At 37.5% G+C, this 23,602-nt stretch overlaps 2 protein-coding genes across 10 annotated transcripts in view; both read left to right on the forward strand.

The window, feature by feature from the left end:
* Window positions 1–3,820: 3,820 nt before the first annotated feature.
* On the forward strand, window positions 3,821–5,877 carry admb (adrenomedullin b). 2 transcript variants are annotated; one of them, XM_077193399.1, is made up of 5 exons: window positions 3,837–3,968; window positions 4,304–4,416; window positions 4,501–4,623; window positions 4,727–5,013; window positions 5,103–5,877. In XM_077193399.1, the coding sequence occupies exons 2-4, from the start codon at window positions 4,316–4,318 to the stop codon at window positions 4,995–4,997; spliced, it is 495 nt and encodes a 164-aa protein (XP_077049514.1). In that variant the 5' UTR covers window positions 3,837–3,968; window positions 4,304–4,315; the 3' UTR covers window positions 4,998–5,013; window positions 5,103–5,877. The 2 variants fall into 2 exon arrangements, with proteins under 2 accessions (XP_077049513.1, XP_077049514.1); XM_077193398.1 differs by having other exon boundaries at window positions 3,821–3,968; window positions 4,727–5,877.
* Window positions 5,878–6,999: 1,122 nt separating this feature from the next.
* ampd3b (adenosine monophosphate deaminase 3b) overlaps window positions 7,000–23,602 on the forward strand; it is a 66,292-nt gene continuing 49,689 nt past the window's right edge. The window contains exons 1-12 of one of the 8 annotated variants that reach the window (XM_077193425.1): window positions 7,015–7,180; window positions 7,754–7,789; window positions 7,908–8,019; window positions 11,687–11,909; window positions 12,010–12,187; window positions 20,507–20,672; window positions 20,929–21,148; window positions 21,238–21,367; window positions 21,464–21,658; window positions 22,019–22,150; window positions 22,264–22,427; window positions 23,370–23,496. In XM_077193425.1, the coding sequence (XP_077049540.1) occupies window positions 7,962–8,019; window positions 11,687–11,909; window positions 12,010–12,187; window positions 20,507–20,672; window positions 20,929–21,148; window positions 21,238–21,367; window positions 21,464–21,658; window positions 22,019–22,150; window positions 22,264–22,427; window positions 23,370–23,496 (1,593 nt within the window). In that variant the 5' untranslated portion in view covers window positions 7,015–7,180; window positions 7,754–7,789; window positions 7,908–7,961. Of the gene's footprint in view, window positions 7,181–7,329; window positions 7,449–7,753; window positions 7,790–7,907; window positions 8,020–8,610; window positions 8,827–9,498; window positions 9,650–11,686; window positions 11,910–12,009; window positions 12,188–20,506; window positions 20,673–20,928; window positions 21,149–21,237; window positions 21,368–21,463; window positions 21,659–22,018; window positions 22,151–22,263; window positions 22,428–23,369; window positions 23,497–23,602 lie in introns of those variants that run through there. The other 7 variants (XM_077193426.1, XM_077193424.1, XM_077193430.1 and 4 more) reach the window with 7 other exon arrangements.

The following is a 23,602-nucleotide window of genomic DNA, read 5'->3' on the forward strand; positions in this document are numbered from 1 at the left end:
TAGTTAATTATCTGAAACACCCTTTTCTGTTTTTAACTGAAATAAAAGGGTTGAATCATCCACAGTTCCTGTTAGCCTGTTGGCTTCAAGTACGTTTCTTAGCTTAAGCTATGAGTATACACTTCGGAAAGCTCGTTTTCCCAAGAAAGCTTATTAGGGCATGCTTGAATCTTAAACACAAGAAAACATTTAGGTTACGGTTAAATGCTACTTCCATGCAAATTTGACTGTGAGGTCTATAACCTTCAAATACCAGTTAAGAACTGAGCACTACACTGTTTCACTGATGCAATTCAGATGCCCAAATATTACACTTTATGTGTAATTGCGGCCTTCACGGTTACATCTGCAAGATAAAAAAGGGGACTACAGATTCTACCGACAGTCTACTGTATGTGGCATTCCATCATTAAAGTGTAAACACAAAGAAGGATCAGAAGAGTTTAGGTCTGCATTTGGGACAGGGCCTTCAAGTTGTGCAAACCGATAAAGCAGCAGTCTTTATGCTGCACCTTGTGGCATGAAGCATTGTGCTAAAGAAGAAACATTTCATATGAATATTGCAGGGATGGTGTATTTTGGTAGGCCAAAAATGTGGATACGAATTAGCATTTTCATCAATAGGTTTTTAGTAAAAAGCTTGAAATAAGGTCTGTGGTTTACACAAGCTGAAAATATTTTCACGTTTTATTCTACAATATATAAAACATATCAGTAATAGGCTACCCCCTTGTGATTTTTTTTAAGCTTTACTTTTCAAACAAGTGGCTAAATGGGACTACAGAGGTTGTCAGTGCTTATAATCATCCTCTTGAAAATAGTTTTAACTAAATATTTAGTTCAATCATATACTCACTCTCAAGTTGTTCCAAACCTGTACAAGTTTCTTTTATTCTGTTGAACACAAAATAAGATATGTCAGTAACCAAACAGTTGATGATAGTCATTTCATACAGGTTTGGAACAACTTGAGGGTAAGGAAATTATGACAGAATTTTCATTTTTGGGTGAACTATCCCTTTAAATAAAGACTCAAAGAGTTGTCAGAAGCTTAGTGATGGTGACGTGTTCAGTTGTGTAGATTTTCAGAATCATACACTTTTGTTGGTCAAAGAGTTTATTTTTCTGCAATAATCCAAAAGCCAATGGAAATATCCTATTGGGGCCAAGGGAACCAGGGTGATGCTAACTTCCAGGTTGGCCTACACTTGTTTACCAATTAAAATATATAAACATTATTAGTGTGCATAATTTTTCTCAGAGCAGAAATAAAAAACTTTCCAAAAATCGAACAGAACTACTGCGGTGACTGGCAGGCCACATAAACGCTTCCACGAAACAGAGCAGAAATAACCACATTTCTAAATCTGCTTGTGATTTCTTTCTTAGCATGAAAACAGCATTCACACCATGCAAAGATTGATAGTAAAAAAGATACGACCCACTTGTTTTGTATCAAATCCACTGCATATCCACCAGCATATCCACTGTGAGGATTTATATTAAGTTTGATGTTCAGATTATTAATAAATAAATAACGTGCTGTCCGACCACTCGGATGAGCAGATGCCAGCACAGTCTTTATTACATCGAACCACTTACTCCTATATATAAAGGATACACAATAGCAATAAAAAAGTGTCAAGCAGATAACTTACTGAGAACAGAGGGGATTTTGCATAAAATGTCATGGTGGTTTCACGATGCATTACTTGGCAAGTGTAAACGAGAGCATGTATGTCATGACATGGGGATGTGATGAGATGTGTCATTTCCATGGAGCAGATTCTCTTCCTGAGGCTTAAAATAATTTGTGGCTGTCTGTATTCATTGACTTGATGATGTTGCAATAACAATGCCTCTAGGGGACTTGTCCCATCTGCTTGGAATACACCCTTGATTTTTTTGGAGTCGTCGCTCATGCACTGATATAACCAAAGTCTGGTTTCAACCTGCTTCAACCACATTTAACAGCTGGTAATGCATAGATAGGAGGAACAAACAGGTAATCGCTCTATTACCAAAAAAAGGAAACACATAACAGCTGTGCTGTCATACTTGCATTAAAACATGTGGAGTTCACTATGAACATAATACTTCAATGCTGTTAGAATCGAATTCTGGTGCACACTTTATACATGCTTTATTCCTCTCATAAACAGACAAGATTATGCGACTTCCAGTCACCGCAGCATATCAATCTCTCACTCTTTTCTTTTAGATTGTGTGGTATAGAAAACCACAAATGGATTCAGACAGTCAGTTTGTCATTTACACCAAGAGCAATCGAGCAACTACTCTGCTGTTAGACTGGCAGAAACATCTGAGCTGGAGCATTTTATCTTTCCAGAACACATTTTTCAAAATTTCAACACTGTTTCTACTTTCTACAGATAAAAACACGAGAAGGAGAGGCTTTGCTCAGGCTTAAATATAGAATTGGGTGTTGTTTAACTCAAATGAAACTGGTAGGAGTAAAGTTGTCTTTCCTGAGCATGTCTTCACTTGGCAGGAACATTTCCAGCAGCCTATGAGGCACTTAAAGTAATGTTACCATAGTCACGCAGCCTATTTGCAATTCGAACGTGTCTAATGTGTTAAAACAGTGGATTTCAAAAACAAACTGTGTACAACAAGTAACACTGCTTAAACATTGAAATGTATATGTTTTGCCGTTTTTGAAGGACAAATTGATCTAAAGTGACAGTAAAGACATTTATGATGTTACAAAAGATGTCTATTTCAAATAAGTGTTCATCAAAGTATCAGTTTCCACAAAACTATTAAGCAGCACAAACGGTTTCAACATTGATAATAATCTTGAGCACCGAATCAGCATATTAGAATGATTTCTGGATCATGTGACACTGAAGAGTGGAGTAAGGATGCTGAAAATTCACCTTTGCCATCATAGGAATAGATCAAATTTTAAAATATGTTAAAATAGAAAACAGTATTTTAGAATATTACAATTTTTACTGTATTTCTTATCAAATAAATGATCAGTCTTGCTGATAATAGAGAACCTTTCCAAAAATCTTACCAACCCCAAACTTTAAAGCAGATGTGTATATACAATTTAAATTTCGAATTTGTTGTTTATTTATATGGACTGAAAAATATGCCACATGAACCTGCAACAATCCAGAGAGAAGAACCCAATAAAATTTTTGGGGTGGGGAAAATGTTTGAACAGAAATAATTGCCATTTACTGTTTTTCTCTCTCTTTAGTTACAAATTTGGGCATGTTCCATTCTCAAATGATTTTGGCAAGGCATCTGGTGTCATATTAGCTGTACTCAATATAGAAATCATTAATTCCACATTCCCAACTTGTTAACAATATGTGTAGGTGGCTGGAATGTGTGAGGGCTCGTACGGAGTCATTATCTCAAGGACAACATCTCCCATGCAGTCACATCATTTGAAATAAACTCGATCACCAATTAGATGTGCATTCCAGATGCTTCGCAGGAAGTTAATCATCAGATGTTTACAAGGCTGATGCTGAAGCATATTTGTCTGGGAAATGAATCTCGAGTCTACAATTTAAAACCTCTCTGACCCTGTGAACACACCAATGCAGGAGATATGAAAATGATTCGGAAACAAAACAAATGGTGTCATCTAATTAAAAACGATATTACAGGAATGCTAGAATAATGATTTCTCTCAGGGGTTCTCTTCCATCCTTTTAAGACAGGGCACATAAAGTTGTTGGCTAGTTTAGAACAGGGATGTGGCTGCTATCACTCAAGACAACTCCCGCCCCTTCCCACCCCCTGTAAAGTATATAAAGCACTCAGGTTTTTCTGTGTAACTCAGACCATTAGCAGTGTCACAGCTGAATACTCATCCTTAGCCAACTAAGATTTGGACACAACTTGGAAACACACAAGAATACTGACTTCAACATCACCACTTTTCAACTGTGCAGTCAATTCTATAGAGCGACCGGAGTTATCAGGTATGTTTTCTTGGTTTGTTCTCTGACTTTTTGGTTTCAAAGGTCAAGGCAAAAACATGGGTTAGCGAGACATTTGACTTTCTGGCAAGTCATTTTCATTGCACCAAGTGTGCACTTGTCTCAGGCAAATATAAGACTCGCTACTGGGAAATGACACGCTTGAGCAAAACTTAACCTCTGTGTAACTTTCAAAATAAATGAATGACCAGTGTGGAGTCAACAAGGAGCAGGAAGATCAAGTCTTGGGGACTTTTGTTAAAAAATCAGGTGTTTTTCATGAGAAGTGCATGCATTTTACACGATTAATAATAACATTGCTACATGTTCTTCCACAGGTTCCATTTACAATGAACTCATTGCTTCAGAAGGCTTTCCTGTGGTGTGTGCTGACTGCATTTCTGCCGAGCATCACGGGTGCAAAACCTCTGAATACAGATGGTTTGAGAAGGTATGCTCTCATGACTGAACCCCTCTTGTCATTCAAAACTCTGACTTTGAAAAAATCTCATGGGCTTCTCTTGTCATCTGCTAGGCTCAGTGTTTGGCTTCAGGGTAAGGTGAGGAAAGATGTCAGCAGCGTGTCTGAGAGAAGCGAGACCGACTCGACAGCTTTGCTGACTCAGAGGAACAGCGAGTCATTTGTACCACAGCACAGGTATGTCACATTCTTTGACTGGATAAACACACCAATCAAGGGCAAACTAACTAATCACTACCAGAAGATAAAGGAAAACTAAATGCTTTCTGTTTCCCTCCAGGAGTGTGAGGGTAAAGCGGGCGGAACCAGCCTACACGGTCAAAAGAGTTGAAAGAGCGGGCTGTAATCTGGCCACCTGCTCGGTGCACGAACTGGCCCACCTGCTGAACATAATGCACACGAAGACGAGCAACGCCCCCACTGATAAGATCGGCTCAGGGGGCTACGGACGGCGACGGAGACGTTCATCGCCATCAAACCACCCTGCACTGACTTTCCACGAAGGCCGTCTAAAGCTGGCATGGGTTCGATCCATCCACAAAGGGATTTAAAGAACACACCTCTGCTGTTTGTCCTGAGCCTTTGGTTTATATTGGCTCTGTTTACTGAGATACTTCTGATACTTCTTTTGCTGAACGTCGGTGTACTCTCTTCAGGCACAAAGGAGCAAGTGGAGCATCCTTCTCTCCATCCTCTGGCTGATGGGTTGGACAGAGAAGGATTCAGGTCGAGTAAAGTGGTTGTGGAAAAAAGGAGTGCTATCAGTTGAGACAAAAAATATATATATTAAAAAAAAAAGCTTTGTGAGGGTCTAAGACAATATGACAGGAAATGGGTGGTCAGTGCTCTGTGCATATGTTTAGCATTCTTGTCATTCTAATGGAGCTTTGGGACTTGACTCTCTGTCTCTTCTGCAGCACTGATGCGCCCTCTGCTGGAGGAATGAAGGAACAACCCAGGACACTGCCAGCCCAAATTTTCAGTGAAGAGGACGGAGAGAGAATAGCAAGAAGGGCTTTCATGAAGCTATTTACCCTGGAGGACCAATGATGAAGAACAGAGAAAGAAAACTCTTCATGGAAGAAATTATTTTTGTTGTCCTCAAGGACATCCACATACTTGAAGACTGATTTATCTATACTTTGGGGGCCGTGCAATACTTTACTTTAAAATGATAACGTCTTTTATTGATGTGTATAAAGATGTATATTATGAAAATACTGTACGTTTAAAAGTTCATATTTATATCTACATAGCCTACTGTACATGTATCCTTAAGAAACTATTGTTTATTTTGCGTTTATTTTGAAATAAGATGTTTATTCTGTGATTTCATATCGCTATAATGCGAAGCATTTTTTCCACATGAATCACTCAATAATGTGTTAATTGATAACCTATTAAACTTCTGCAAGTGTGAGTGAGGACAAATTGTTTGTCTTATTTCCAGGGCAGCTTTCAGGTCGGTACCTTGAACGCAAAAATAAATAAGTTGGCCAGCTACACATAGGCTAGGCTACTGTTTAGTCAAATATTGTGTGGACCGACTAAAAAATGTAAACATTGTGTTGCCGCTATCATGAGAAACTGAAATGACATCCTTTTTCGTGCTTCACTACTTTAGACAAAACGGTTATATTTTTAATTACCGTGCGTGACTAAAGTAAAGTAGCCGCAGTAAAAGATTTAATAAAAAAGTCATTTTGGCAAGTGGACTGTGGGAATTGGGAAAAGTAACTTTTTGAACTACATTACAAACCCAGCAGAGGGCGCGCTTTCCCTATTAATTATTACACGCCTAAACCAAAATTTCACGTTTCAGAAAAGGAAATAGTTGCAAATAAAACACTTACCAAATAAAAGCAATGTAAATATAAGGCAATTTAACGGTGACTTGCAAAAATACAGTCTTGAGCAACATCCTTCGTGAAATGAGTTGGAGAGATTGACAGCAGATGCAAAACTTTCCCAGATTTTTTGTTTTTAATTAAAAGGTGTTACGCTCGAAAGATTTGTACTTCTCAGAATTGTTTAAAGTTTAAAATAGTGTACACGTACATTAAATGAATTGGTCTCAAGATGTGTTTTGTAAAGGATGAAGTTCTCTGATCTGTTAGCCTACTGACAGATCGTATTAAATAGCAAGAAGCAAATCAAAGGCGCGTCTTTGCATTTTTACATAGAGAAATAGAAAAAGGCAGCAAAAGGGAAGGCAATAACGCATTTTTTTGGTGATGGTGGGGTTAAAGTAAACATATTCGCCTTCATCTCAGTGACAGTTCTCTGCTCAGATTAATGGGAATCTCATGTGTATAAAGTCAAGCCTCGAGGTTGAACAACATAACGCGAAACATAACATAAAATACTTTAATTTAGTTAGCCTATGTTTTATTTTCACCAACAAATATAGTCGCAAAACGTCGAAAGTCTCTTTAAACACTGAGAACAAATGCAAAACACAATAAAAGCCCAGAGAACTAAAATTAAACACACCAGACAAGATTCAAGTCCCAAGTTCAAGGTTCCCTACCACCAGCACCGAACGGGTTAAGTACAGTGACATTTTTTAAGATTCAGCTTGTAAAAGCCTTGACGCGTTTATCTTCACACCCAGTGAGTAGCCTAATGCACTAGGCCTACTGAAAACAGCAGAATCTCTCAAGGGACTGTCACACGAACAGAGAGAGAAACAGAAAAACTTCAAGGAGAACAGATAAAGGTCTGCAGACAGAAGGTGAGTTGGTTCATATCGCTATAAAACAAATTTTAGTGACCATTTGGCAGTTGGGTTACCACAGTAGAAGTGCTGTAAAATGTGTCCTCTTTTATTTCAAGCATCTCCTGCAGGTCTGAACCTGTTGAGTGGTAATGTCTCATTCCATTACTGCTTCTCTGTAGTCTTAATCCATGTACATTATTATTATTACTCTGTCTCTTTATTGCATTATTTACATATCTTTCTTCATAAAATGGAAGGATTAGATCTTGGAGAGTTTTACCAGGTGTGGTGGTATGTTTTTGAACATTGAGGTATTTCCTTATTCAGAACTGCATGCTGTTTGTGTTCTTGTAGATAAACTAAGATGACAGCTTACAACGTTCTAGTGTTTATCAGGAGTTGTTTCACCCTAAACCATCAGAAAATGTTGCATTTGCTGTCAACCAAGAATTCTGGAAATGTAACAAACACACTAGGAAATAACAAACTTTTGTGTTTTGCTTTTGGATTTGACTTTGCAGAAGTAGTGTCCATCAGATAGCTAGTTGGCCTACTTATGAATTTCCTTTTCCTGTTTTTGAAAAGCAGAAGACTAGCAGTTAGCTTTCATCTGCTCGCGGAGAGGTAAACAGTCCATGTTGCTGTAGAATTCTTATCAAATTAATCAGGGTGTTTTTACTGTGGAATTTTTCCTTCCTGCAATGCATTTTAATAACACAAGGAGTTTACTTCTGTCTCTCAGGTGCAATTTTGACTAGAGATCGGGTTGCATCTGCTACGCTGTAAAGAAAAAAAAATGAACAGGAAAGGAACCCCATTGTCTAAGCAACAATCAACACCCAACTTTGGGAGGGGTAAGTTTGGCACAGTATATGATAATACTATATCTCAGTGCTTCATATTTTTTCTGAGTATAGTATGGCTAGTATGTTTAATGTGCTGGCCCACTGCACAAACTCCTGAAAGCTGGCATGCAGACATATTGTTGGGTATTGTCGAAGTAGGTTAAAAATATAGCAAAACATGGTGTCCTTAACATTCTTTGGAAGCATGTCATAAAGTGCTCTTTCAAAAGAGCACTGAACTAGTTCTATAAATAACCTCTTTGCAATGAAGCACTCTGCTCATGCCAGGCTCGATGACTTGTGCAAACACAAAGTCATTGCAAAATACTTCTGTTTTCATTTAAAACCAAAAGAAAGCCTTATTATAAATGCAATTATTTAAATTACACTAAGGGCATTCAATACACTTGACTCCATTATTTGCTATTTAATATAAGTCTGTGAGAATGATGGCAATGTAATTGAATGGTTTACACTTTTTCAGTCAATGAAATTAGAGTAAATGTTAACCAAATACTACAAAACAAGAAGAATACTGCAAATGTATGGCACAAAGTGAGCTGAACTTGTGTGTCAAAATGAAAGTATGGCTTTTCCGTCATTGAGATGTGAAGTAAGGGGAGGGGGCAGAGGCTTGGTGGGCATTGAACCAGTGCTACGCTGCAGGGCGGAGTTCAGCTTCTCTTATTTGTTTTCATAAAAATGAGTAAAGGTCGGAGGAGACACGGTTTTAGTAGACACATATAAACAGAGCTATCCTGTCTTTCACCCTTTATACTTCCTCTGAGACACTGTCAGACCTTCTCAAAGCTCCAGGTAAATAAATGCATTTCTGAGCTGAGGTGTTGTGTTTTGAGAACGCTTTGCTAATTTACTTTAAGCCTAGGGTTCTTCCATGCCCATTTCAAGGTCCAGCAAAATTAGGTGAGTGTAACTTCAGCCATGGGGATGTATGAAAATGGATTAGGACATTATTGGATGCTGTTTGGAACAGAGTATTCCTCTGGGGTCTTGTGTGTGTCAGCGTGTGCTCTCCAGAAGCTTGATGATAATACTGCACGTACAGTATACTGGAGGCGTAGGAGTTATGTTGACTTAAAAAGGAGTAACCTGTGATTCTAGTTATCTGTGCAGGGGTAGGGCATCGTGTGAGCTGGTTTGAGTCAGGTTGACCTGTTATATATGAAGTTGCTAAGGCTTTGGATGGTAATGTAAACAACCTGTTTTCAATAGTGGATACAAGAAAAGTTCTTTAAAAGTTCATTAATGTTACTGGAACATGAGTGAGCTAATGCCAAGACAATGTTATTCCCTTATAAAAAATAAAATAATAAAAAAAAACAGCGGGCTGGGAAATGATCCTGATAGCTTGCAAGCTCCAGAACCTGACAGCATTTAGAAGGGTCTCAGATTCAGCTGGCAGCTTGTTGTGACGTCCAGCCAGGGCTCTCTGCTGATATGATGCTGTCAGACCCTTTAAATATAGGGAGGAGTGGGATACTCCAGACTGGAAAACACTGAAGCTTATTCATAGACAAAATAAGACCTTAAACTGAAGACAACAGTTATAAAGCAACAGGAAAAAAGAGAACCCAAACACAAAGATCCAGTAAAACCATGGCAAAAATAGCTAAAGAAGGTAAGAGAAAGTGTATATTCCAACAATAAAATGTACAATAGGATCAGTCAAGCTGAATAATAGGGGTCAGTGACAGTCAAAAGATTGGATAATGACAAGCTTTTCTTTGGTTGAAAGTGGACAAATATAAGATATATTTAAAGTATAATAGTGTGTGCTTAAAGTAAACCATTCCTTTGACAATTACTTGTTTATTTATTAAAATATGTATAATAGAGTAAAAATCAATTAGATATAAATGTATTATTCTATATATGAATTTTATGTAATATTTACACCAAAAGAAAAAATATATAATAAAATATTATGTATTTGTTTTTTACTGTATATTAATGCATATCTTGCAGTAAAAATATACATGATTGATTTTTACTTGAATATATAACTGAGGGGTTTACTTCCACGCGTGAGACACAGCTGTTCTAGAAGTACGTCTGGTATCTAGGTTTCCTAGATGGGCAGGGCTGAGAGGAGTCTGGAATCATCTATCTGACAGGCTTGTCTAGCGTCTATATCGAAGGGCTGCGGATTGTTGACAGTGCAGTGGAATATTCAGTTACATGTCAACACAGGTGGAAGTCAACAATCTTGCATCACTTTATAACCCTGCCTGCCATTAAAAACTATTTATAGGGATGGGCCTGACCTACATTACCATGCTATATGAGCACTGAACTTTGTAAACGCTGATGTCATATCCAGTGTGATATGGGAAATGGAAAGGTGGCCAAGGCATGGTAACTCATATGAAACTATAATCTACTGGACAGGATGCAAATGTGGTTTTGATAGCACAGGGAGTCTATGAGTGAATAGAGGAAGAGTGGTGAGGTTAGGCATAATAGAGACAAAAACCAGTGGTCAAGGCCTGAAAAATAATTTGTGAGGTGCTTTTTGAGAAAAATTCAAATGAGAAATTCAATTCATTAGTACACTTATCCAACATTATTTTTTGAAAATTTCAAATGTCAAAAGCATGCTGCATAACAGGGGTTTTCAAACTTTTTGATGCCAAAGACCCCAAAATATGATGATCCCCTTCCTAAAATATAATGGCAGCGATATAATGATTCAATAAAATAAACATTTATACAGTGTGACGAAAATGTTAAGCGTTGTTGTTTCCGGTATTAAATCATTGTCACTAAATATTTACTTTGTATTAAGTTAACAGCATATTTTTTAACTGTTTACAACTAGGGCTTTCAATTTTATAAAATTGTGATTAATGTCATAATTTTTTTACCAGATTTTCAAAAGCAACTTTGAAAACCCTAAAAGAAATATTTAGTAAAGTGTCAGATTTTCTGTAGACCCAGACACCACTTTGAAAACAAGACAGTTTGCCGTTTCTTGAAGTGTTGCATGTAAAACTAAACCAAAAGTTACACTTTGCAAATGTGCTGCATATACTTCTGCTTCAGGGCATGCATAACATTAATGCATTATTATATACAAGTTTCCCTTCACTTGTGGTTTGTTCTTCATGACTGTGCCTAAACTAATTATGATTGCCTTCCAAGTAAATAAAGGAGTAGATTTCTGCCAGAGGACACACCAACAACTCATCTGACACTTTGGGAATCCAGTCTCTAATAGGACAGGAACTTAGTTAACCTCATAGATACCTGACTAAGACCAAGGCACAAGATGCAGAGTGAAACCTGAACTGTGTGGTCCGATACTTGAGGACATGTTTACAACTGTGATGTGTGCAGTTGTAAAACTGCCATGACTTACATATATACATAATTACCTCCAGTTTATTTTACCACCTTCAATAATGGTTTTACATTATGGCAGAATCCAGTAAACAATTTCTAAGCCAAAATATGACATATAATAGGCCTTCTAATAGTACCATGTAATTCATTTCTAAGCATGACTCTCAGTTGTCAGGTTTTGGCAACATGTTTGGGTACTGCCCAAACTAATGAAAGTTTTTAGAATTCTTCATACAAATGAACTGAGGTGTTCCTACACCTGATGAAGAAAAGTGACTAATTAAATTCTTTCTGATGGCACCACTCCTTGCAGAAATGCCGCGTCAGTTCACTAAGATCTCTCTCCAAGAGGTGGATGAGAATGTGCGACTCATGGCTGAGAAAGTGTACGCTTCAGCTCTGAAGGAAGAAGAGTCTAAGAACAGCTTGTCCATGTTCACCGTCCCTGAAGACTGTCCCATTGGCTTACATCAGGCCAAGGAATGGGAGCTACGCAAAGAGATGGAGGAGCAGATGTCAGAGAAATCTGTCAAGAGGTCAGTGAACTCAAATGTGCCACAGGCTGCAGAACTAATCAGCAGTTTGCATTATTGTGATATTCAATATGTATTTATTAATCTTTATGCCCCATTTTAGGAAACAAAGTTTCAAGCTGATACGATCACAATCAATTTCCTTGCAAATTCCCAATGCTCAAGATTGGGCTATGTCTGTGATTTCGCCCCTGCTGTCCCCTTCAACAGCCACAGGCCCTATGCCAGACAATATCCCAGAATTCCAGAGGGTCACCATCAGTGGAGACTACTGCGCAGGGGTAGGAGACAAATGATATATATATATATATATATATATATATATATATATATTAGGGCTGTGCAATTAATCGAATTTCGATTTCGATTTCGATTTTGGCTCCCAACGATCTCCAAAATAGTACAATCGAATAAAAACGATTATTTTGTCCTGTGTTCCGAATGACTCGCGCACGCGCACATCCGCCTCTCCCGAAGCCATATACTCTCTCAGTCATAAACTGCAAGCACAATAAACTTCACAATAACAATTGGCTAATTTAATATAGACTGGAGTGAGACCATAGACGTATCTCGAGCTGTCGCAGATCTCTGCTCGATCACTGTAGCGCCTCAGTTAAAGCGAACGGCAGCGCGAGCGCACATGAACTGATCATCTGTTCCGCTTTACAGCACGAAACAAATAGATAATGAACACAGGGAGCGACATCAACACTTGTCTGCTTGTCCGGGAAAAGGGGATTTTTAAGTTTGAAGTTAAAGAGTTTAACTTGCCCGACCGATCGAAACGCGAGATGGTTTTGATCTTATACAGTCAGTGTAAACAGAGATCGGTAATGGATAGTTTCTGGAAGCTGCGCTGCCTGTCTATTTGTGAGGGAGACATTAGTGGAGAAATCAAAAACAAATGAGCCTAACAGCTCCCACAAAAACTCACAGAAGAAACATAATAAGGTAGAAATGTGTATGAGTGTGTTGAGTGTGTATGTGTTGAGTTTTTTTTTAACATATGTAGAAGTAACATAACACGACCAAGGGCTGTTCTATATCACGATTGCAAATGTTACATTGAATTTAGGTTTCATAAACAAGTAGCAGCTAGCCTAGTTTATATTTAGTAACTTACATTTTAGATGCAATATTGACTGGTTTTGTTCTATTTCACCGACGAAAATTGTTACAAAAGAAAAGCATCTCTAAGCGCTGTGTTTTGTTACTGAATGATTCATTATTTTGAACGAATCGTTTTAATGAATGAGTCAATGATTCATTTATTAAGACGGTCACTTGTCGCCACCTATTGTTTAAAGGTATCATTGATTTTATTTTTTATTTTATTATGTTTTAATCTCATAATATTTTTAAAGTTGTAATTTTGCAGTGTAAATTAATTGAATGGATACCAGCCCTTTTTATTACAACTGAATTTGATCAAATGTAAGAATTTGACATAACACATATATTTAGTAAGGTTTAATAAATTGTCCTTTATAAAGGCAAAAAACGCCCTGGTGACCCCCTACAACAAATTAATTTGTAAACATGTCACCCTTTTCACCACTTGTGAGTTTGCAAGTCGGTTTAATAGTTCAAAAAGTGCAATAAATGTTCACATTTAGATTTTTTTCAAGAGTTGTTGAAAGGTGTCTTTTAATAAATGCAACACGTTCCCAAAGTCATGTAAAATAATCGTGTTACATAATCGTGATTTCAATACTGACCAAAATAATCGTGATTATGATTTTTTCCATAATCGAGCAGCCCTAATATATATATATATATTTATTCATACTACGGGGCTTATACTAGGGGGCTGTTGAATGATTGAATGTATCTGATTGGTTGACGAACGTTCTAAGGTGTGCACTTACTTTCAGGGAAACGCATGGCTAAAGTAGTTCCATGTCACTTAGCCAAATGATTTCAGTTATTTCAAAGTTCCTCACAACCAACAACAGCAAGAGAACCAAAACCCACAATGACACTGACCAAGCAAATAAATATAGTAAACAAAAGGATAAAAACGAAAAAATATTTCCATGTTTTTTTCCACAAAATTATGTTGTATTATGTACGGAAAGCACATACTCTCTTTCTCCCTCTCTCTCTCACACTCAAACGCGAGGTGCATTACCGGGTGTGCATTATTTTTCGAATAATTTAACGGCCCGTCGTCAATTATTCCTTACATATATTATATATGAAGGTATTTAATAATATAATATAATATACAAGGAAAAGTTCAAGAAAGTTATTAAACAGGGCTGGGTATTTAATTTGAGCCAAACAAATTAGTTCAATTAGTTTAGTACAAGTACGAGCAAGTCACACCTGTGCGACACAAATTAAGTTTGCATGACCAGTACAGGTGTGGTTTCAAAATCAAACACTTTGGATGCAGTGGTAGATTAGTAGACTAAATTATGAAAAAATGCAAGCAAGAAAGTGTCCATTACACAGTGATTCACATTTGATGAACAGAGTATTTTGTATGTGTAGTTTTAGAAGTACCCTAGCATATTATGCCTCCAAAGCTAACTAAATATGAACTACAAGTCACAAACCTTTTAAACTTAGAGGTTTAAGGCATATAATATACAATACCGTTCAAAAGTTTGGGGTCAGTAAGATCTTTGTTTTTAAATAAATTAATAATTGTATTCAGCAAGGACACATTAACGACAGTAAAGGGATTAATAATGTTACAAAAAATTTATAAATGCTGTTCTTTTTAACTTTCTATTTATCAAAGAATGCTGAAAATGTATCATGGTTTCCAAAAAAAATATTGAGCTGTTGTTGTGAACTTTTTCTTCTCAAGTGTAGAAAAGATAGAGTTGCAGACCAGGAGATTGTTGAGGTATAAGTTCTTTATTGTGTCGCTGTAGTCATCTCAACCAAGTCTAACTAAGGCTGTATACATTTAGTTCATATACCCTTTCAGGGGGAGGAGTTACATAAAGGTGGAAACAAAAGCATGTAAATGAGGCATACGGGTTAAGGAATGTGCCCTAGACTGAGAGTGTTACCAATCCTAATCCAATCAGCATAACAGTGTAATGTATCCAATCAGCCAGACTCTTCACCGATACCTTCACATTATCTTAATGGCCAGGCAGTGCATAAAGACAAAAGGCTATAGTCTCAGGGCTCTGACCAATTTAACTTACAATAGAGAGCTGGACAGACAGGAACAGGGAGGTTTGTGACATCATTTACCTTAGATACAAAATTCACACTAATAAACTTTCTCAGTTTCTATACTATTGTATTGGAAGCTAAATTAAACATTTAAATAAAATTTGTAATCCTACATTTCCCCCTTTGAGAGTTCTAAATAACTCTCACATTATATACAAATTTAAACACTTAAAGTTCATTCTTGTAACTTGTGATCGTTACAGGCACATAACTCATGTTCTGTGTTTGCTTTTCTGTAATTGCATGTTGACACAGAAACAAAACATGCAAATAGGGTCCGTGAGTCTTTTCTGGTTGGAACTGTGATTTTCTCGTGATCAATCAAGTTTCTGAACCATGAAGAATTATCTTCAGTCATCTTGGTGTAATTTGCTGAAAGATCAAGAATGTCTTGTTGGACCAACATGTTTGTGCACAAGTGAGTCCTGGAATGCAGTCATCTTCGGATGTGACATGCACACTTTCTTTCCAGCAAACAAGGCATTTGTGACATATTCATCAGCTCTAAGAATATGTTGTTTCTGGAGTCCGGACTTTGTGCGATCTTCATGATGTGTAGTAGTAGGACAATCTTGATCATGTCGATGGATGACTGAAGGTTTCGTAGTCTCTGCGTTGTGTATTTTTTTCTTTTTCTTTTCTTTATCCTTTTGTGATAGTTGTCTCGGAAGTGGGTCAAGTTGTTTCTTGAGGTTTTCTTGTGGCTTCATACACAGATGACGAGGTCAGTGCGTATGGGTCTCGGGAAGTCATCAGTGGTATCTGCACAGAGTAAGAAAGAAAACAAAAGACAGGAGAGCAGTATTTGTTCACACACTGGGGTTGTAAACTTTTTCTGAGTCTGCTAGACAGTAGAGCAGTATTTGTTCAAACACTAGGGTTGTAAACTTTTTCTGGGTCTGCTATTGTTCCATCTTTCCCTATTTCTTAATTCCTTTGACACCAAAAGAACGCAGTGAGGTGAGGATGGATTAATGGATGGGAAGGCCTATGAGGGAAGTCTTCACCCCAGGGTTAACCTCCGAAGCCTGTTGCGTTTCGGTTCTTCCCGGGGCTCCTCACTGGTTCCGTGTCCTAACCTATCCCTGTTGGTGGGGGAACAACCTTACTGTGTGTACAATGAGTCCAGGTTTTCCTTCCCTGACACAAGACTGCAGCTGCTGTAATCAACATCACTTGATGTGGCCCATGCCACTTTGGTTCTAATGGAGGAAAACGTCTTTGTACAGATCAATTATTGATTCAGGAGGCATCATTTTCTTCTGTGCTGCACTACCTGAACACACTTGTACAGTTGCATAGAAACAAGCCTGTTTAGCTGCCATATCAGCAAGAGCATTACCTTTAGCTTCCGTAGTATTAGTTGTGAGATGTGCTTTCACTTTTATCACTGCTAATTTCTTTGGAAGTTTCATGGAAAACATTAGATCTTTCACTAATTCAGCATGCTTAATGGGGGATCCAGCAGAATTTAGAAACTGTCTGGTTTGCCAAATGACACCAAAATCATGAATTACCCCAAAAGCATATCTGGAATCTGTGTAGATATTAGCAACTGATCCTGAAGCTAGCGTGTATGCTCTCGTTAGGGCTACTAGTTCTGCAGCTTGAGCTGAAAAATGATCTGGAAGACGTCCTGAAGCTAACACTTCCGTGGTCGACGTTACTGCATAACCTGCTCGTCTGTTACCTTTTTCTTTTACTTCACTCATAGGTCTATATGTAAGCGTAACACAATTGTGAGTAATTTCTCCTTCATCCTCTAACAAAACTTCAGTCATAGCAGACATCATACATGAGGACGGATTCGTGACAGGTGCACGCTGTAAAACAATATTCGACATTATTGTGGACACTGCATGAGGGCTTTTTTTACGTTTACAGTCTGACCTAACACTATTAATGATGAAAGGCCTGTGCTGTAAAATAACATTTAAGGCTGTGAGTCTACTTTAACCAGTGTCCCCCAAAGGAAAAAACTGAGATAGTCACTTTCCTTTTGTTCTATTAAACAAAAACAGAAGTTTTTTTTATCTCTGTTGCAAGTTAGTGGGGAAATAAAGCACTCACAGCCCAAATGGTTAACGCGTCAACCAGCTGCCCCAGTTTAATGACGAGGGGACGGGCTGCTTCAGAGTAGCAAGCAGACTGAGTAGGAGCTGAGTAACATTGTTAACTTGTTTAAAGTTCTTTTTGTTTTTCCTACACTCTTTTCCCCAATGTCCATGTTTACCACAATAATAACAACTACTGCCCTCTCTCTTAGGACATTTGCGTTTCTGTTGATTCTCTGTGTTGACCTTAAAGGATGCTGTAGCAATTTTTACTCTTTCCTTGACATCAGAGTCTCTTTCCCATGCAGCCAAACTGTCTAAGTTGTTTTGTATGGTTCTAGTGGACCATGTTAAGTCTAAGAAAGGCAATGCTTTTCTATGTTCTGACAACAGACCATCAAACCATGTGCGAACTAGGGGACCATTATCTTCTAGCACCTTCTCTGAAGTGTCAGCTATACCACTGTATGCTGCTGCTGACTGGCAAAATCTTTGAGTGTACTCACTAACAGTTTCACCCTTCTTCTGTAAACAACTAGTGATCTTCGACCAGTCAATTTTAGGTCCAACAATGTTCTTCAACGCTTTCAGAACTCCCTCTCTCAATTCATCTTTTCTGGCATGTTGTAGTTCAGAAGTAACAGCAGACTCAAAACTGTTGAATTCAGATTCAGTTAGCATTTGTGACATCAGCTGTGTGACTTCTGCCAACGACATGTCGTAAAGACGCATTTTACTGATCAATGCCCTTCTAAATTCAGAAACATCAGTGCGTACTGAAGGTAAGCTTTGGGATAGTCTTTCTATGTCTTTAGGTCCGAGTGCTTTGGCAACAGTTTGGTTTTGGACAACAGAAGAGTTGGGAGGAACACTTTCAGTTCCCTCAATTCCCTGAGATCTTCTTGGAACACAAACCTTTACTGAATCTACAGGCTTATCAGTTACTGACGGGATGTCTACATCTGTTTCAAAGAATGCTTTTAAGTCAGGATAAGTTTCATCTGACTGTTGGTCTTCTGAGTCACATTTGGTTGAGGCCTTGTTATGGCCCACCTTAGTGTGCATTTGTTTGTTCTGTTCTTTTAATTTAGCTATACACCTAGATTGTTCTTGTGCAATGGATAAGCTAAATTCCCTATGGCAACAGATTATGCCTTTCATGTTTTTCTTTCTGATACATGCACCTAACACCTTCTTGCATTCTTCAATAGACCAAATCTTATCTGGATGAATCTCATATTTCTGTGTTAGTTCTTGTCTAACTTTTTCAGTGACTATTAGATCCATCTGTTCTCCTAACAGTGTTTTAAATTCGCTATCTGACCACAAAGGATTAGCAAGACCACCTTTTTTAGTTGTGGAGATTAGTCTCACACTTTTCTTAATAATTTTGTGGATTTCTTTGTTACCACACAAACAAACACTAAAAGTTCTCTGATCCACAGAAGGGTACACTCGTTAACACAGATTACTGTTGTTAATGCTAACCTTCTCTGCCTAAAGCAAAGGATACACAAATTAATAGCAATTTATGCTAAAATCTTCCCTGCCTGAAAAAAACATTTGCCACTTCCCTGGCAAAGCAGAGGATAAAACAATATTAGCATGTACGTTAATCTTCCCTGCCTGAAAACAGAGGGTACAATATATTAGCACTTGATGCTAATCTTCCCTAATTTTATAGAGGATAAAACAAACAAAAACACTAAATCTTCTCTGATCAAAAGAGGCTACACTCGATAACACAGTTAACCTTCCTTGCCCAGAGCAAAGGGTAACACACAAAATATTAGCACGTTACACTAATCTTCTCTAAAAGGAAATGCAAAGGATCTTTCACCTTCCTAACTTTTAGAGGATAAACACATCCCTGTTTGAACAGAGGTTCACCAATATTAACACGTAATGTTAACCTTCCCTGCCTGAAAACAGAGGGTACAATATATTAGCACTTGATGCTAATCTTCCCTAATTTTATAGAGGATAAAACACTTCCCTGGCAACGCAGAGGGTAAACAGTATTAACATGTACGTTAATCTTCCCTGCCTGAAAAACAGAGGATACATTTCATCTCTAAAGCAACTTTAGAGGATAACTTTAGTTAACAAACCCTACAGCTGTCTGTTAACTTCTTCTCTGATGGCACAGAGGATAATTTTTACTGGTTTTTCAACGGTTCTTTGAATGGAGTGAAACTCACCAAATTTTTGTTGTATGGAAAAATTCCGTCTGGAAACTCAGTCAGAGATCTTTGTTGAGCTTGGTTCTGGAACTCAGTTATCTTTGTTGAGATCTTTGTTGAGTTTCAGTTCTGGAACACAGTCAGCTTTGTTGAGATCTTTGTTGAGATTCAGTTTGCGAACTCAGGCAGCTTTGTTGAGATCTTTCTGGATTCAAAAGATTCAGTCTGGAACTGGAAAGTCAGATCTTTGTTGAGATCTTTTGAGCTTTGAAGTTTCAAAAGTTCATTCTTTGTTGAGTTTCAGTTTCTCCATCCGGGTCACGGCACCATCTGTTGTGAACTTTTTCTTCTCAAGTGTAGAAAAGATAGAGTTGCAGACCAGGAGATTGTTGAGGTATACGTTCTTTATTGTGTCGCTGTAGTCATCTCAACCAAGTCTAACTAAGGCTGTATACATTTAGTTCATATACCCTTTCAGGGGGAGGAGTTACATAAAGGTGGAATCAAAAGCATGTAAATGAGGCATACGGGTTAAGGAATGTGCCCTAGACTGAGAGTGTTACCAATCCTAATCCAATCAGCATAACAGTGTAATGTATCCAATCAGCCAGACTCTTCACCGATACCTTCACATTATCTAAATGGCCAGGCAGTGCATAAAGACAAAAGGCTATAGTCTCAGGGCTCTGACCAATTTAACTTACAATAGAGAGCTGGACAGACAGGAACAGGGAGGTTTGTGACATCATTTACCTTAGATACAAAATTCACACTAATAAACTTTCTCAGTTTCTATACTATTGTATTGGAAGCTCAATTAAACATTTAAATAAAATTTGTAATCCTACACTGTTTTTTACCTTGATAATAATAAGAATTTTTGTCTTGAGCACCAAATCAGCATATTAGAATGATTTAGACTGAAGACTGTAGTTATGATGTTAAAAATCAGTTTTTCCATCACAGGAATAATTAAATTTTAGAAATAGAAAACAGTTATATAATATTTCACAATATTACGTTTTTTTAATGAATTTATGATCAAATACATCCAGCTTTGGTGAACATAAGAGACTTAGGCCTACCAACTTTTGAACTGCAGTGTATATGCTGTACTCCCAAATGCTGACAAAATTAATTAATCTATGATCACTTCTGACAGATAACAGTTGAAGACTATGAGCAGGCAGCAAAAACTCTGCTGAAAGCACTCTTCATCAGAGAAAAATATTCCCGGCTGGCATATCACCACTTCCCCAGGACCACAGCCAGCTTTCTAAGGAGTGCCAATAATGAGAAATGGAGTGAGGAGGATGAAGTGCTGCCAGGTATGTTATGGTTGACAACAGTTCATGCACCAATAACCTAAAGACAAAAAATGACTACAGCTTTGAGACATAAGTGAGAAATGACTGTCCTAAAACCTTAGTACTATTCTGTCTCAAAGATTGTAGGGCATTCATTAGGTTTGGGATAGTGATACTAAATACTCCTAGTCCTGTTTCTATCTATATCAGGACATCAATATAATATGACATTAGTATTCATCAGCACTACCATTATGCTTTATTTCCATGGCAACAGATATCTGCCCCCCTCCAAGTGAGGGTGAGGATCCCTACAGTATGGAAGACCTCCCACAGGATCTGAACTACTCCCTGAGGATGAAAGATGGAATCATATATGTATATGATAATGAGGATGCTTTAAAACGGGATCAGCCACGGAGCTTGCCATATCCTGACTTGGAAACTTTTGCTATTGACTTGAGCCACGTCCTTGCCATGATTGCAGACGGACCAACGTGAGTTTGGTTATATTATATTTATAACACTGAATGCATCTGTTATAATAATAATAATAATAATAGGTGAATTCAATTCTCTTTTATAGGAAGACCTATTGTCACAGAAGGCTTAACTTCCTGATGTCCAAGTTCCAACTACATGAAATGCTGAACGAGATGGCAGAGTTAAAGGAACTGAAAGGCGTTCCTCACAGAGACTTCTACAATGTCAGAAAGGTATTTCAAACAAAGTGGTATAAACACTAACATTTACATTACTTACTGCATAAATACCCTTTTCCCTTCTAAACGTACATATGTGTGAATATTCAGGTTGATACGCACATTCACGCAGCTGCCTGCATGAACCAGAAGCATCTTCTGAAGTTCATCCAGGACACCTATAAGACAGAAGCAGAGCGAGTGGTGGTGGAGAAGAATGGAAAGATGCTCACCCTCAAACAGATGTTTGACAATCTGAAAATGGACCCTTACGATCTCACAGTGGACTCATTAGATGTACACGCGGTACGTATTTCAGATAACCGCAGGACTTCGTGAGCTTAGAATTATATGGTTCTATCTCCACTTTTGGTCGAAATTGAGTTTTTGACATAATCTTATCCATTAGGTGTTTATTAATGCCTGTGTGGTGTTATTTTTGTAAAAAAAAAAAATTTGTTAGTAGTTATTAATAAAATAAAAAGGTTCCATCTCACAAAACAACAGGGATTTAAAAACTTTGATGCTCAATATCTCAGAACTCCCCTAAACGGAGATAGAACTGTATAATTCTAAGCTCACGACTTCCAAATGATGCTTTTATGCTACATTTTCTTGCAGAATAGATCTCGCCGCAATAAGAAATTGCTCTTTTGTTTGTTACAGGGCAGACAAACCTTTCATCGCTTTGATAAATTCAATTCCAAATACAACCCAGTGGGTGCTAGTGAGCTCCGAGAGATCTACCTCAAAAGTGATAACTACATCGAGGGAGAATATTTTGCACGTCTCATCAAGGTAAAATTGATCAACTCGCATGATACACAAGATAAAATGAACTATAACTGTCAGAACACACAGACTATTTTCTTGAGTGGGTAACAAACAATTGCATTGTTCCTCTTGAGCAGGAAGTTGCTCATAACCTGGAGGAGAGTAAATATCAGCATGCAGAACCCCGTCTCTCAATTTACGGCCGAGCCCCTGAAGAGTGGGCCAGCCTGTCCAAATGGTTTATCAAGCAAAAGTTGCACTCCCCTAACATGAAATGGATGATACAGGTGCCCAGGATTTAGTAAGTCCTCTTCTAATGACAATTAACATATGAATTTAATGTCAATGAAACTTCAATAATCTAACACAACAAAATGGGCAATACTTTTTTTTTTTAAATATATAGATATAAATGTGCATATTTAATAAATTTCTTATACAGTATATTTCAAAAAAATAATTAAATATATTAAGAAAATAATCATTTTCTTCATTCAAATCCATTGCCACTAACCAAGGCTGTGGCCTTCCAGGAATTCAGTTTTGCACCCCTGCTGAATGACTTCTAGAGCTGATTTAGGGCAATTTGTTCAGCTGAGTGATGTGAGCATTGTTATGTTTGCATCATCCATGACTTTCAAGAAATATGATGCAATACCAGCTTCAGATTGCATAATTTATTGTTTTGCCTAAAAATCAAGTAGTCCAAACCCAGTCACAAATGTATTCATAGATCCAGTCAAAGATGTATTTTAATCATTTCAGGTTTAAACTGAGATCTCTTCCCTTTATTATTCATTCGTCCCCCGCCATTCCTACATAAATGTTCGCATATACTGACCTAATAGCATATCTTTAAAAAACTTAAGCCAATGAAAACAATTTTAAGCATCATTTTCTTTCTCAGTGACCCAGAATTAGTTTGACTACATTTATTTGACTACATTTAAACGTTTGACTACATTTATTTCAGAAGCATTTTGTCTGTACTGTTATTGTCATAATGTTTAATTGTTAATGTTCAAATCAGTGTATGAAAGTTATATAATATATGTACTTTTTTGAATTTATCTTTCTAAATTCAAATTACAATTCTGCGTCCTTTTTCTGTCAGTTAAAATTCATTGAAAACATATGACATTTCCACTCAAACTTTATTTGTACTCATACTTTATTTGTGCTCATAATTCATATCCAGTATTTCTAAAATCAAATATTCTTAATTTTTCTACTTTGTTTTTAGTGACATTTTCAGATCAAAGCAGATTGTTCCCAACTTCGCCAAGATGCTGGAGAACATCTTCCTCCCACTGTTCCAGGCCACAGTTAACCCTCAGAAGCACAAAGAAACGCATGTTTTCCTGAAACACGTAAGTGCGTCATCAGAGTTTTGTTGAGCTGGCAAGACCAGTCAGAGCAGATTCATGTCACAATAGCACATTTTAACACCAACAGTACAATTAACAGCTTAAACAC

Source organism: Siphateles boraxobius, unplaced genomic scaffold (genome assembly GCF_051911475.1).
Source record: "Siphateles boraxobius isolate OS27281-9 unplaced genomic scaffold, OSU_SipBor_1 31, whole genome shotgun sequence".
NCBI lineage: Eukaryota > Metazoa > Chordata > Actinopteri > Cypriniformes > Leuciscidae > Siphateles > Siphateles boraxobius.

What these genes read in the sequence shown, in the direction of transcription:
- admb (XM_077193398.1), top strand. Translation starts at nt 4,316, where the DNA reads ATGAACTCATTGCTTCAGAAGGCTTTCCTGTGGTGTGTGCTGACTGCA. An exon ending in AATACAGATGGTTTGAGAAG is followed by an intron (nt 4,417 to 4,500) that starts GTATGCTCTCAT and finishes GTCATCTGCTAG; the next exon opens with GCTCAGTGTTTGGCTTCAGG. An exon ending in TCATTTGTACCACAGCACAG is followed by an intron (nt 4,624 to 4,726) that starts GTATGTCACATT and finishes GTTTCCCTCCAG; the next exon opens with GAGTGTGAGGGTAAAGCGGG.